Source organism: Corvus kubaryi, unplaced genomic scaffold (genome assembly GCF_017639235.1).
Source record: "Corvus kubaryi isolate FWS band 111438036 unplaced genomic scaffold, C.kubaryi_AGA036_p1.0 68, whole genome shotgun sequence".
In the NCBI taxonomy this organism is placed as follows: Eukaryota; Metazoa; Chordata; class Aves; order Passeriformes; family Corvidae; genus Corvus; species Corvus kubaryi.
The window spans coordinates 20,853,273-20,868,623 of NW_024582056.1; the positions used below are offsets into that span (position 1 = coordinate 20,853,273).

General features: G+C 36.9%; 1 protein-coding gene across 2 annotated transcripts in view; it reads left to right on the forward strand.

The window, feature by feature from the left end:
• ERP44 (endoplasmic reticulum protein 44) overlaps window positions 1-15,351 on the forward strand; it is a 47,946-nt gene that overhangs the window by 19,762 nt on the left and 12,833 nt on the right. For both annotated transcript variants that reach the window (XM_042048949.1, XM_042048950.1), the window contains exons 3-6: window positions 1,344-1,383; window positions 2,791-2,906; window positions 11,883-12,067; window positions 12,527-12,642. In XM_042048949.1, the coding sequence (XP_041904883.1) occupies window positions 1,344-1,383; window positions 2,791-2,906; window positions 11,883-12,067; window positions 12,527-12,642 (457 nt within the window). The remainder of the gene's footprint in view (window positions 1-1,343; window positions 1,384-2,790; window positions 2,907-11,882; window positions 12,068-12,526; window positions 12,643-15,351) is intronic.

The window sequence follows — 15,351 nt, forward strand, 5'->3', positions numbered from 1 at the left end:
AGTATGCAACTTGCCTGTATCTGGTTGTCTTTGCAGGAAGAAGTTATTACATTGTTTCTAATATATCCAGGGGGAAAAAAAAAATCTTTATTGAGGTCTGGGCTAGAATCTGCCTTATGTTATGGGATTGCTTTGTGATACGAGATGTGTCTGTAAATACCTTTTATAGAGTGGAAAATATAAGATAATTTTATACAATGTAATTCACAAAAGGGAGTATATGCCAAGTGTAAGTGCTTCTAAAATTCATCCCATTACTTTCAATAAATACTTTATGCGTTGGAGGTAACTCTAAACTTTTCAGTGCTTGTTATTTACTTATTCACCACTTGCATCCCTTGCTGATAGTGAAAATCTTAACGCCATAATTGTAATCAAACTGTGGTGTTCCCCAGCCTACTCAAGTCGTCGTTACCAGCATGTTGTGTTTTCCAGGCTTTCAGCATCCTAATCTTCACATGTAACTGCTCTGTAACTTTGTCAGTTTTCTGCTTTGTCAGCATTTCTGCTTTATAAAGCTGTGGCTGATGTTCTGTAATTTGAGTATGCATTACATTTTTTTTTCAGTGTCTAGGCCAGAACAGCTACTAAAAATTGATGTAAAGCATGGGTGGTTGTTATATTCTGTAAAGATCAGACTTTATTTTTGGGCAGAAGATCTGTCCTTTTTTTTTTTTTTCTAATTTTTTTTTTTTATATGCAAAAAGGAACACTACCTCATCATATGTATCCCTGTAGTATTGAATTTTTTTTAGTGTCCCTCAGCATGTTTCTTTTTTTGGGGACTGAAAATTTCTTTGCTACTTTTTGCCGTAGTATCCAGGTTATATAAGACAAGTAAGGACAAACCAGAGCAGGTTGCACAGACAGGTTGCCTGTTCATCAGTCTTCTACCCCAAATAGTTGGGATTTCAGCTTTTGACTGGTTTTTAACACTTATTCATAATAGAGCTAGTGCTTAAGAGATACTAGAGTTTAATTTCTGGATGTGAGTGCCTTAATTTTGAATCTAGAAATAATTTTTACTGCATGTGTCGCTTAATTACTTCTTGTGTGTCTTGATATCTTAAGTATTTACATTTTTTTGGTCTTATATATCTACAAAGTCAATAGAACACTTGACCGAAGGCATCTTTCATCTCTTTCCCATTTGTTACAGATTATATTTCAGATAAGATTTACCCTAGCAGTTTTCTAGCAATCAGACTAAGCTCTATGCTGAATAATCTAGAAATATTTGCTTTTGTAGTCTTCTTGCGCATATTTTTATAATCTCAGATAAAAGAACTGATAAGTTTGCCTCACAGTGTGACATTGGGCTTTTTCTTTTTCTTTCTTCTCAGACAATGCAGATGTTGCTTTAGTTAATTTTTATGCTGATTGGTAAGTTACTCAAGTTGGTTAGTTTTTTTTTTTTTTTATGTTTAAACTTCTGTCTTTTGAAAACTGTCATGTTTGGCTATAGTTTTCTAATTGGAAATACAGTAATCTGTTGCTTTCAAACCAGTTCTTCCCTGGGTTTATGTCCCAATTGCTTCTTCTTCTGTGTATGTTTGCTTGAGTCACATTATAATAGGCTATAGTTTTAAAATATTACAACCTTAATTATGATCATTACTTTTAGGAATACAGTAATAACCCCTCAACATAGCACGCTGCCAGTCTGTGATGTAACCTGACTTTTGAGGGAGAACAGATCAGTTTTGCTCATGGAAGTTCTCTGCTTTAAGGGTGGAGAAGAATGAGGGACAAGAAGCCATTGTAACATCTACGTGGTAGCATATACATGCTACACAAGTGTGTAACATACAGCTGGGCTGCCCACAGTCAGGTTTTTTCAGAAGGTGGACTTCAGCTCTCTTGGCATTTTGAGAGCAAGACTTGCTCTTCACTTACATGTTGGCTGTTGCAGACATAACTGCATCCCCAGGCTGTCACTGTTAGGTTTAAGGTGGGTTTCAGTGCAGGCTGGTTTATTGTAAGTCTCCTTGAAATCTCATTCTCACAACTTCTACAGTGCCATTATGCATCTCCAATTTTAAAATCTGCCATATGTTTGGAAGGACAGAATATGAAATAATTTTATTGACATATTAGTAATGGGCTTGTGCACTACTGTTACCCTAAACTCCGTAAAGCCACCAAAGCATCTTTACAATCCTACAGCCTTTTCTGTGGGCAAAAAGAGAGAGTCTGCTTCAAAATCTGACATTACTGGAAGAAGGGACCTGTAGGGTTCTCTTTGTTCTTACTGTTGTAAAAGCAGTCTGCTCAAATTCTGCCAAACTTGAGCAACAATATAATACATAATACTTACGACTTGTATTGTTGACCCCTAGAAAATTACCTGTGATATTTCTGGAAGGTGTTGGTGAATATTTCAATCTCAACAATCTAAGGAACTTCTTTTACTACATTTTTAAAATTACTTTCCCAGGTATAATTCAGGTAGAAAAAAAATGAACAACATACTTGCTGAATAGAATATATTTCCTAAAGGCTTATAATTGATTAGTGGTGTTTCCTAGGGAGATAAAGCATACTGAACTATGTATTCTTTCAGAATCACTTTTTTTTCCACACCTGAATTATTCAAGTTACTTTTGAACTGATTTTTATCCAGTCATTTACTGGGATAATTACAGGTAGATTTAATTTTTCCAATAGCTTTCTTTTCTTTTGCTTTTTCTTTCTTTCTTTTTCCTTCAAAGATTGAAATGTTACAGTAGTCATCAATTAAAATATTTCAAAGTGATGTGTTGAAGTTACAATCTTGCGTTCTATTTACAGGTGCCGCTTCAGCCAAATGCTGCATCCTATTTTTGAGGAAGCTTCTAATGTAATCAAAGAAGAATATCCAGATAAGAATCAAGTGGTGTTTGCTAGAGTAGACTGTGATCAGCATTGTAAGTAAATCTTGATTTAGGTTCTTTGCTGTCCTGCTACTAAGTTACTAATTGTATTGAAAAATATGCTAAATAGCCATGTAAAGTGTAGCTGTACCTGGCCTATCATTTGGCCCAGGGTTGCTTTTATTACATCAGCAAACCTCTTCTTCCAAATTTGTCAGGGCAGTTTCCAATGTTTCTTTCTCATTGCATCCATAAACATTTTTTTTTATTATTATTAATTCAGCCTGTCTCACTTAATGAGAAAAAAAGGCTGGGATTATAAATTGAATTGGCTCACTGAGGTGTCAGAGAAGCACTAGCGCAACAAATGGTGCAGGTCTTCACAACCAAGAAGAGGAAGGGGTAACCTACCACTGTCAGCATGAAGAATATGTTCTGCTCAGGTCTTCTTCCACCTCGGAGTCGTGGTGGGGGTTATAAGTTTCCTGTCACACAGCCAGACAGGGATCAGAGCTTTGCTTTGCTGTTTGTGCACATGCCAGCAAACAGTTGCCTATTTGGGTTGGGTTTTCCCCATGCCGAGATATACATGAAAATGATATGCGAAATCTTATTTTATGCTGGTACTAATCCCTAAAGTTCCTTTAAAATCGCTTAATAAGTAAAATGCAAGGAACATCTGCTGCACATTGAAAGGCAAATGGATAGCACCAGGATTTTTATTACATTTATAGGATCAGCTGTGTTGTTTTATGCTTCTTGGAGAACAGCATTTCTAGGAATAGTTTCGTTACAGTGGCTTGTGATTCCCAAAGAGTATTAACAGCAGAAATTCAGTTTAATCAATACTGATTGTACTATTTGGGCTTTACAAAACTGTTGATTTGTAAGAATAAGCATTACTGGAAATTGGCTCATCTTTTCATGTTGAGATTAATGACAACAAACCTTTATAAAAAGTTCTCACTAAAGACCATAGTAAAATCAGCCTGTGTTGTTGTGTTCTATTGTTAAGGTTTAAATTAACTGCTGAAATCCTTACTTTTATTGCTGTAGCTTTAGTTGCTTGAAAAACTCAGAGTCTGGGCTGCTGGCTGCCCAGTGTTTAGCTGTGAGATGTTCTTGTCTTAGCAGTTACGTAGTTAAGAAAACATTTTTTTGCCTCCCACCCAGTGTTTGAAACACTTTAAAAGTTTGTTGCTTAATCCTTTCATATGCTCTTTGAATTAAGGTAATTGGAGCTTGTTACATAGAGCTGGGAGGAGGAGATGCTACAGAAGATAATGTCATCCTTCTCCTAGGAGTGTGTGTATTGGGTTAAGTAGTAGGAGGCAGCCAGGAGTTTTGGTCTTTCTTTTTATTTCTGGAATACCATTAGTTCTCTGTATTTACTATTTTTGTCCTTAATTTAAGTAGATGAGCATGACTGCTGCTGCAGAAGATATAAAATGTGAGAATTAAAAATAAAATCCTTTAATGACAGGCAATTTACATTGCCTTTTTGAATTAAAATAACGAAACGGTATATGTCATTCCTAGTTTCTAGTATTTATTTGCTGGGTTGCAAACAATGGTACGTTTCATGGCACACAGTTATTGGATATGTCCTCAAGTTTTAGGTATTTTAACTTGGATTTTAAAGTGTGCAATAGCAGCTTTTTAGTAAGAGAGCGGATGCTACTATATTATCAAGGTTGGGCCTGCTGTAGTATTTTGCTGAATGCTGGTGTCAAGATTGTTAGTGGTTTGGAAAGTGGTTTGGGTTTGGAGTTTTTACTCAAGCTTTGCATTTTTGTATGCGTTTACATATTTTAGCAACACTAGAGGGTTTATGTCAATATTTTGGTGTTTTGTTATCCCTGCAGATTTCATACCACTAGTAATTCACTATTAGAGTGATGTTCTAGAGATGGTGGTTTATTTGCATTACAAATGATCTGGTTCTTTTTTGAGGCCAAGACTCTGTAGGGAATCCAAATAGCTGATTTCTGGCCACTCAGAAACAGCTTTCAGAATGGTCACTCAGGCATAGATACTTTCTATTTAATGCACTGTTATTGAAGCACAGTGAAGGGCCCAACAGCTCACACCAGCTTCTGAGGGTAAAGAAAATTAAAGAGAATTATTGATGTACTGCTGAATGTTTGATGCCTAATGACAAAACCATCATGCTGCCTGCTCTTATAGCCAATGTAAAGATGTTTTTCCAGAAAGTGATAGTCCCTTATGTGATAAAATACGAAATATACATATTAACGCTATATTAAGCCTCTATGTATGTTATATTTTACACCAGTTTATAATACTGTGGAGATAATTATACCTGAAATGTGTAAGTAAAGTCACCAGGCTGTGTGTAAGCTGGTGTGGAACATACACTAAAGGTAAATCTCAAGCAGGTAGCTGAAGCAGGTATGCTTTCCTTTTCCAGGACCACATCCTTTTATAACTTAGAAATGTCTGAGTTCTGCTATATTGTGTCTCTTTAAAATCTTTGATGGTTTTGGTATGTTCAGTTTAGTAATTCACCCATCTTAAATATTAAATGCCTCTCATCTAAGTATAATACTTAGTAAAAGTGATCTTCCATATAAAATTACAGAAGATCTTACTGCATAGATATTATAAGGAAGGTTTTGTTTAGTGCTTTGAGGTTTTTTGTTTGTTTGGGGGGTTTTGGGTGGGTTCTTTGCTTGCTTGTGTTTCAGGGTTTTTTTAATCATTTGTGTTAAGCAGCAGTGTTGGAAACTCACTTGGCACAATAGATTTCCTATGTTTCTGTTCACTGTGAGTGAATATTGCAATCTAGAACTCAGGTTTCTCTGGAGGAGAGTTTATATTTTGGACAGTTTCTCTGAATTCAACATTAGGAGCTGTGGTACAGAATTCTTGTAAATTGAAGTGTATATATTTGGAGGGTTTGATTCTCCTGCACCATGATTTCCTTTGGTTTTTGAGTTAAATAAAAAATAGTAGCTAGTTTGAATAGATCTTTGTGCTTGCAAACATAAATGAGCTTCTCATTGATGGTATGTAAGGAGGTGCTTTGCTGGCCAGGCTGTTTAGGGAACTGTTCTTCCATTCAAAATGTGTCCAGGAATAGTATTTCCCTCAGTGTTGTGAGCTGCTGCTCTCTCTGGGTCTGGCTGTTCCTGCAATGTGTGCTCATGTTGCTAATGTTAGTCTGCAGAGATGAGATTGTGTTGCTACTGTGCCTTTGGTAAGTGAAAAACTCAGTGATAGCAAATTTGGAAATTCGTAAAGGAATTGTAAATGAAACTCTAAACGAGCATGAGGATTTCATTGCATTCTTGTCACTTTGCTTGGAAAAAATCAGTCTGAGAGAGTTATCTTTGGATAAAATAAAAAGTGTAAGTGATTTGGAGAGGTTGTTGATAGCACTCCTCAGGAGAGCCATTTTATTAGTCTGTCAGAAAAGGTTACAGGATGCCTACTGATGAGGCCCTGCTTAGAGCAGGCATGGCTGTTGTGAATGCTCCTTTGCAGCAGAAGGTGGTTTAAATTTGCTGTTACCTGAGTTTGATACAGAATATTGATTGCTTTTCTTCTACTTGTTTTGGTCCATCATACAAGTCACCAGCATCACAATCATTGGCGCAGGATGCCTAGTTTAGATGGTTTCCCAAGTTCCTTTCTAGTTCTGCTTCCCATGAGTATTCCCAGGGCTTATGATTTCTTGCAAGTGTCACAAGAGTAGTAGTTTAACTGGGGAGAATTAATGGCGTATTATGAAAGTAAAAAGTACCTACCAAAGACAGATTTCATTTGTCATCTGTAGTGTGCCCTGGTGGGTAGCCTGAGGGACTGCAAAAGGTGTTGATTGATCTCAAGTGAGCGAGCAGAATACTCATTTGGTCATTCCAGCTTCAAATATACAGCGGAAAGAATTTGTTCCTTTTGAGATAGAAGGTATTGCAGAAGGGTAAGGAAGACTTAAGATGATTTGACACACAAAATAAAGATTAGTGTTAGATCCAGAACATTCAAGCTCTCTCTATATGTGCAACTCCTACAACCCATACCTACTAACCACCAACCTACTAACACCAAAGTTAGGAAATGCAGTAGCTTGGGTTTGTGCTAGCTCTTCCTCAGGCAGCATGAAGACACCACCCCCCTCTCCCATAGGAAAAAGGGACACTGAGTATTTTCAGAAGTTATTTTTACAGGGTTTGAGTTTTGAAACTTTGATTTTCTTTCAGATAACTTTTCAGGCTGTTATAGTCCTCTGTTCAACATGTGAATTCTTCAGGTGGTGCCTTATATTATGAGGTAGGCATGTAGGTTAATTATCAGTATTGTTCAAATCTTAGTGGACATGTTTTTTGAGAGCCACTCCTGTAGACTTTAAAATTTAAATATTTGTTTAGTTGTAGTATGAATTATGGCCCAGAAAGATTAGAACAGTGTACTGAGTTAATAGCAGCCCTTGTAAATATTGCTGGTTCTTCAGTGGGAAGGACCTTCTTAGCTACATTGTGGGTGGTAGCCTTCTTCAGTCTGGTGTGTCTGGGTGCAGTTTCCAACACATTCTTCATTGTACATTTTATTTCAGTTTTGTGACAATGGAACTGAGATTCTTGGTGATGTGATCTGGTATCTAGGTAGTTGAACTTTGGATAGTGTGTTGTGGTGTTAACCTAAAATGGTGGAGTCTGAAGCATTCTGGGAAACAAGTCTCTGGCTGTGTGCTTGCTTGAAGCTGTAGCTTGGGTAATGTGTGTACACACCACAAGAAAAGCCTGACACACCCCAAGAAATGGGCTTTGGCATTCCTTTGAATAGAGGAGCACACGATGCTCTGACGATGGAGAAATGGCTGACAGTACAAGGGATATGATAAAGATATGGATCACAAAGGATAGCTTACAAAGCCTGCTTTCTTAGAGGATCTCGCGCAGAAGGTGACATGGGAGACTTAGAAAACATGAATGTAAATGTGAGGCTTCACATAGAAGTTTCTTTCAAAATGAGAGCTGCTCTCTCTTCCCTGTTGTAAGAATGAGCTATGCTCAGGAGAAGTAATACAGTGCATCTGTGAAGAGAACTGAACGACTGTAAGGTATTCCTGTTGGAGCTGGCTGAATGAATAGTGGAAAAAAGTCTGGCCAGTTTGGAAATGGTTGCATGTCAACAGGTAAACGCAAAATGGGGAGGAGAGAATCATCTGAATCCAACAGTTATTGCTGTGCTCGAAGTTTTTGATTTGTAGAAGAAAAAAAGATGATCAAGTATGTCAGTAGCTTCCTATCACAATTAATGTGAAACCATTCTGGTAGCACAAACATTAGATTTGTCATTTAATGATTAATTTAGCAAAATACAAACACAAGGTTGATTCCTTTTAGGTACCTTCATATCTGAAGAAAATAAAAAGTCATAAAGTTGTAGTTGGGAAACTTTTTTTTAGGTAGATTACCCTTGTCTGTTTCAAATACTCTCTTCTCATCAGAAAATGGGCAGCAGAAATGTCTGGAAATATTTTAAAATTTAATTTAGGATTTACTATAACTAATGCAATCTGTGAATGAGTTCAAACAATATTCCATGTATTTGCATTTTGTATTTCCAATTTTAAAAGGAATATAATTTGGTGGTTGCACTGCTTATGCTAACTCTACCTGTATCAAATGCCAGGGCTTAATGAAGCATTTAAGGTTTACTCTATTTGACTTTTGAATTAATTCAAACAATTTTCCATGTACTTGCATTTTATTTTTTGTAAAAAGATGGTTTTCAAATACTTACTTGTGTAGGAGTGTCACTTCTCTGTGTTAGTTCAAATACCAGCATTCGTGGAATCTCAATGTAATTTGTAAAGATCATGCAAGTACTGACTTATGAAATAATGTTTGAATTCAGCTTTGACAGTGGGCATTTATTACCATTAATTTTTTTACACAACTTCAGCCCTTGATGAAGATCCACATCCCTAGGGACTGCAATCTCCATCTTGGAGAATCTTCATGATCCCCCTGAATGTCCGTTCTTCAACCCTTGCATCCTCCTATAGCTGTGGAAATAACCTGAAGGAAAAGTCCATGTTGTGAAACAAAAAAATATGGGTTTTGGTGTTCTCTTGCTGTGCAGTTCTGTAACAGGAAGAGTCTTCAATCTCAATGGGTTTCTGTGAAACCTTGACATGTTGTGCTCCTTGTCCCTTATCAGACCCTGGTCAAGTTTGGATCAGCTCATGTACTGTCAGACCAAAGTCCTCCTATCAGCAGGGGAGAAGGGCAGCAAATGCCTGGATTGCAGATGTTGTTTGTCTTCTACCAAGCAAATATAAAGTGACTCCTCTCGTGCTATACTTGCTACCTTCTTGCAGGCAGCTCTTAGGTACTTTAACTAAAAAGTGGTGGAGTTTAAGGGAAGAAAACATTATTAATCTAATGCTCATTAATGTTGAATATATTGGCATCCTTCCTTGAGAAATTTGTATTAATTTGAAATAAAAGTACTCTTCACTGAGGACATAAAAAGTTTTACCTTAATTTTAACTGTAATTAGTGCATTAAGAAATGCACTTCTGGGATATTTAGGAAACAAGTCAAGGCCTTTCTCTTAGTCAAAACTGATAGGTTGAATTCTGTGTTATTTTATAGTGATGCTAAGCTTTTTAGCAACTGGGCTAAGCTGGTGGAACTTTGAAGTTTACTTGGGAGATGTTAGAGAACATTTTTGTGGAGTAGACCTGGTTTTTATTCCTATGCTATGCACATTTTGTTTTCAGTTCTCAGACTCATCTAAGCTGTGCAACTACTTCAGAGACTGTTTTCAGTAACTAAAGCTGCAAGTAGGATTAGTATTGTTCTAGCAGCAGTGGAAATTACTGATGGTTTCACTGAGAGTTCTCCAGGCAGCATGGAATTCAGACTTCTCCATTCTCTTTAAAAAAGAGTAAGTGTAAGATAGAAAGCAAATGTGCTTTGTGATAAATATGTAACTGAGAGGGGACGTTTTTGTCAGAATGGGTTTGTTCTCACATCGTTCAGTGCTGTGCCACATGTGCTGATGGACCCTATTTGGTTGCCTTCCTGCTATGGGCTAATCCAGGTCACCTGAAGGGTACCCTCTGACTTGTAAGGGGTCGTTGATAAGTAAGGACACGTGTACAGCCCACACTTCCAATGCCTTCCTCTCTCTGTTGGCTAAATGAAACTTCTCTGTCTCCAAAGGATAAATCAGTCTGCTGAATTCACCACCTCTGTCTTTCCTTGAGAGAGAAAAGAAGGGGAAGTGTGGTGGGTGTGGTTGACCTGAATGAGTCTCTTCAGATGGTTAAGTAGCTCAGGGAAGGTGGGCATATTTGGGCGGGATTTAATTGAGTTTAGGTACAGAGGTTTAGGTAAACTGCATCTCACTCTAAGAGAAGATACACAGTTTTCACAGGGTCTGTAAGATTTTATTTGTTTCTAGATTTATTTTCAGAGGAGGAGTGAACAAGGAGAAATAATTAAACAAAGTGAAAGCCAAAGGAAAGTGCTTGTGGAAATCTACCTGGCCTTACATACTTTGTTCCTGTTGTTTGTTTTTATTCTTGCTTTCCTAAGAACCCAAAGTATATTGGGTTACCTTGTTTCTTCAGTTCCTCCTCATAAAATCTTGAAGTTCTTTGCTGAACTTCAGCCACATCTGAAAGGGAGAAGAGCATTCAAAGCTATTAAATACTTAAAAACTTTGATTAAAGCAGTTGCTGAATATTGAAAATGCACAAACCCAATTCCTACACCATAGGAAAGGTTGCTGTAAAAACTCAAGGCAGCTGGATCCTGCTCAGTGTGCCATGAACCACTTGCTGGTTATGAGTAAGCTTCCCCATCAATGTGTAGCTGGGAACTAGCTGCAGTTCCTATTGCAATTTGCTATGTCCCCGTGATTTAGCAAAGTGGAAGAGGGACAAAGGGGCATGTAAAGAGCTGTGGTGGGTTGTGGTGAAGAACCACATTAGTGCCTTAGTACTGGTTGAAGTTAAGGGGGGCAGGGTGCACATGTGTGGGAAACTGGACTTTATAGCTTCTGCTTCGCTTTCTTCTTTGCTGCTCCTCCAATTTTCATGTAAAGCCGTTTGCTGTTTTTGTACTTTTACATTTGTAAGTCTTGTGAATAAATAAATAACTCACCTGTTACATAAAGGTGAAAATAGCTAGTGCTCTTGTGCTAGATGAGTGCAAATACATGTTACTTTGTTGTGTGAAGCTCTGTGTGGTCCAAGCGTAGAAGAAGACGGGACTGTATGTATAGATGTGAATGAAGACCTGTCTTGAAGGGAATGATGATACTGGTTGACCAGAGAGGTGTTTGCCTTAATTTAGAAACCTGGAATTTTGTGTTTATTCAAAACCTGAACATCTCAGAACTGTAACAGCAGTCTTCTGGTCTTCATAGGCTGCAGAAAATACTTAGCACAGGGTTCACATTCTCTAAAATTTTAGACATGACAGTTATATTTCCAGCATTGCAATTGAGATGAAAATCATAGCAAGTTTAAAGGAAAATAAGACATGATTTATTTTATTAAAATTTTCTCAAGTGGGTTAATTAACTGAGATTGGCAAGCTTTGAAGATTCTCATGTTCTTGCTATGCTCTTAAATTTCCCTTCCTATATGTTTGTAGGAATTGTACTAAATGAGTATACATGAGAAAATTGAGTCTTTACTTATCACAGATTTTGGTACTTTTTTTTCTTTATGAAGATCAGTACATGTGAGAAATATAGGTGTGAAGGGTTTTGGTGGTTTTGTTTTTTGTTTGTTTTTTTTTGGGGGGGGGTTTTTTGTTTTTTTTTTTTTTTTGTTGTTGGTTTGGTTTTGTTTTGGGGTTTTTTTGGTCGGGCTTTTTTTGTTTATTTTTTGTTTTTTAGTTTTGTCTTCTTATTGCTTAAAGATGTAGAACTACTGGTTCAGAGATTCCACATACAAGCATACATCTGCATGTGTATGACACTGTGTTCAGTGTATTTCTGTATTTGTAGGGCTTTGGTTTCATTTTCTTAATTTCTTTTTAGCTGATATAGCTCAGAGGTACAGGATAAGCAAATACCCAACTCTGAAACTCTTCCGGAATGGCATGATGATGAAGAGGGAATACAGGGGCCAGAGATCTGTGACAGCAATAGCAGATTACATCAGGCAGCAAAAAAGTAACCCTATTCGGGAGGTCCAGGATTTGGAAGAAATTAGTTCTCTTGATGTAAGTATTTCAGTTTTATTCCTTCTCTGTCTATTTTTCAATGTTGATCTGTGGAACACCATGTATTTGAAGTACATATTTACTTCTTTTTTTTTTTCCATTCAGAAATGTTCAGTACTTTGGTTTTTTTAAAACTGAGTGGAAAACTGGATCATTTGCAGTATTAAAAATCAGTCCAATATGGTCACTTTGAGCTGCATTCACTTCACTACTAAGTTATTTATCTTGCTTTTAAAATTGGAAAAGAATCGTATGCTGTATTTGAAAAGATACTTCTAATATTTCTCACTGAAAAAATACTCACAAGGATTCTTCTGAATATTGAAAAGGCAAAAAAGAAATAATTCCTGCATTTATTGATTGTTAAATGAATAGCATCTCTGTATTTAATATCTGTAGGGAGTAATGACAGTTTTTGATAATTTGATGCAAGTTATAATTAAACTTTTGTTTTTACAGCGCAGCAGAAGAAATATTATTGGGTACTTTGAGCAAAAGGACTCTGATAATTACAGAACCTTTGAAAGAGTAGCGAATATTTTGCATGATGATTGTGTGTTCCTCTCGGCCTTTGGGTAAGTTTTGAAATTTGTTGTTTTCATGACTTCATTATTGAAATTCTGTTAATGAAGTCTACATAATTTAATTGAATGGACTTCTTTAATATTTTCAATGTGGCATAACTGAAGAGACTAAACCTTAATAGATAAATACACTGATGGGATAGAAGGATAAAACTCTTTCTAGTCTTAATGTTTGCTGTGAAATTCAACTTCTATTTTTTGCTTCCTTTTTCTTTTTTCACCATTCTTTGTCAGTATAGTTTAAATGTACCTGAGGAGGTGTGGGTGAGGGATTGGTAGACAGCTGTGTCCCAAAAACTTGTCTTATTAGAGGGAGAGGAGAACAAGTAGGGAAGAGTTTGAAAATGTTTTGAAAAAAAAAAAAAAAAATTCATTAGCTTTGCAGACTGAGTAACTCTTTTTTTGCAATCTCTTAGATTTTTTTTTCTTTAAAATAGGACCATTTGTGAAGGTTTCCTTCATTTTTGTAGGATGGGTTTTTTCCATTCTTTCCTTTTTTTCCCCACTCTTTTTTCTCTCTCTGTAAGGAATGTAGTTGCTTACTCATTTCCTCTTGGTGTTAGGGGAGCAGGCCTTGTTCCAAAATACCTAATTTCTGTTCCTGGGCCTTTTTCTATGTCACTGCACAGTGTAATAGCTTAGAAAGAAAATTGCATTGGTGAGCTACAGGGTGTAAGTCTAGAAGAAAAACCTACAGGAATTTAAATTTCTCCTTGTACAGATTTACAGTGATATTTTAAAATATTCAGTGGAAGAATAGACTGGGAGAGATTCACTTTTTAAGTAGCATAATAAAATTAAAATCTAGATTCTTTCTACAGTGTTTGATGTTCCAGCACTGCCCATTTTGAAGTGATTGGGCATTAATGTGATTGTAGTGGTTTCCAGTCTACCCACAGTTGCAAGATCAGGAGTTTGCACGGGTTATGCTAGATTTTATACTGCACAGAGTTGCCTCAAGAGTTTTTTTAACTGGATGTAGTGGAGAAAGCAGAGAAACTGAGAGGATGTATCAAGGTAGAAAATGTTTCATCTGTTTGAACAAAGCCTGTTGTCAGTCACTGATGCCTCTTCCAATATGTCTCTAAAAATAGTTTGGGGCTGAGGGAGAGTATTTGCAAAGTGCAGGAGTGCACGTGGCTTTCATTTCCTTCGGTTCCCACTTAGGTAATGCAATGGCTGTGTGCAGCCCTGGCCATGACTTGTAAATCTGTGGTGTGTAGGTCTGTCAGTCTTATCCCAGTGAGTGCAATTATCTCAGGTGTTTTCTGATGGGTACCTCCATGCTTATTCTCAGGACAGCCAGTCTGAGTTGCTGTTAGAATTTTAAGTTATTTTTTGCCTGTCATTCAACTTCTCAGTCTTTTCAGAAATAACTTTAAAAAATTATTAGTGGGAGAGCACTACTTTCAACATTCACTCTCCTGTTTTTTGAGTCTGTTCATCTTTGGTTTTCTGTTTGTCAAGCATATAATGAGAAGTAGTTTTCCACCACTCAGTGTTAGCACTTGGTTGTTGGGCACTGTTCTTGAAGTCGTTACTGTGGGAGGTTTATGTTTATTTTTTGTTCAGATATAAGCAATAAGCAGACACAGTGGAATGGATCAGAGTTTGATTATTCGTAACCTGCCCGTGTAAATACAGATTGCCCAGCAAGTTTATCATTATTCTTATCTCCAGATACCCATTCCCTTTCTAGCCTGGAGCTGTTAGTGTTTTGAAGTGCAGCCTTCCCAACAGCAACCTTGGGAGCAAAATGTTTTCATCTCTCAGTAGCTGAGGCTCTTCAGCTTCCTAAAGCATCATATGTGGAAAGACTTCCAAGGGAGATGCTGGCTACAGATCAGTGCTTTTTATTCAGATTATATATAGCAAAATTCTTCATGGGGAGCTGGCATTGATCAGTTGAACTCTTCTGACTGAGCATCCTAACAGCCCCTGGAAGGGACTTTTGGTTTTGCTATGCACAGAGTTCAACAGCTACATGGTTTGGGGAGGTTACATGAGTGGTCATGTTCAAATTCCTCTTAAGCTAAAATAAAACAATCAATTTGACAGGAGAAAAACAGTTGCTTGACTAACTTCTGTCAAGGCAGAACTGTCCTGTTATGCCAAAATTACTCTGGCTCTAGGTAGTTGTAAGAGCTTATTTTAAAACTCTGTTAATAGTACTTAGTTGCAGATGATCTTGATGCTTAAAAATGTTCTTAAATCAACTAGTCCTTACAGTTCTGTGAAGATCTGAAGTGGCCGCAGAACAGGATTAATGAAAGAAGACTTGTAAGCAGGAGGAGATAGATGAAGAATATGATGAAAACATTGTTAGAGGTAGATTTTAGAAGTAGAGAGGAATGAATCTGAAATGTTTGTGAACATGGAAGAGAATGTTCAACAGGGAAAAAAAAGCCAAAAATACTTTTATCTTAAAAGGCTATGATGAACTGTAAGTAATTAATGGAAGAAAGTGATAAGTCTAGGAACTGTTTTTATTTTACATTAGCAAATAAATATGGCAGGGGAGGGTGGGGGGGGTTGTGTGCTTTCCAGAGAATCACCTTGTACATTGCTGCTTCAAAAAATGACAAATTGCAAACTGAAGTGTTTCCATTTTAGTAGTTTTAAAAAGGTGTATCTTCAGGCATTTAGGATTTTCACATCATGTCCCCACTTTATTTGCGTTATCTGAAAAAAAAGTCAGTC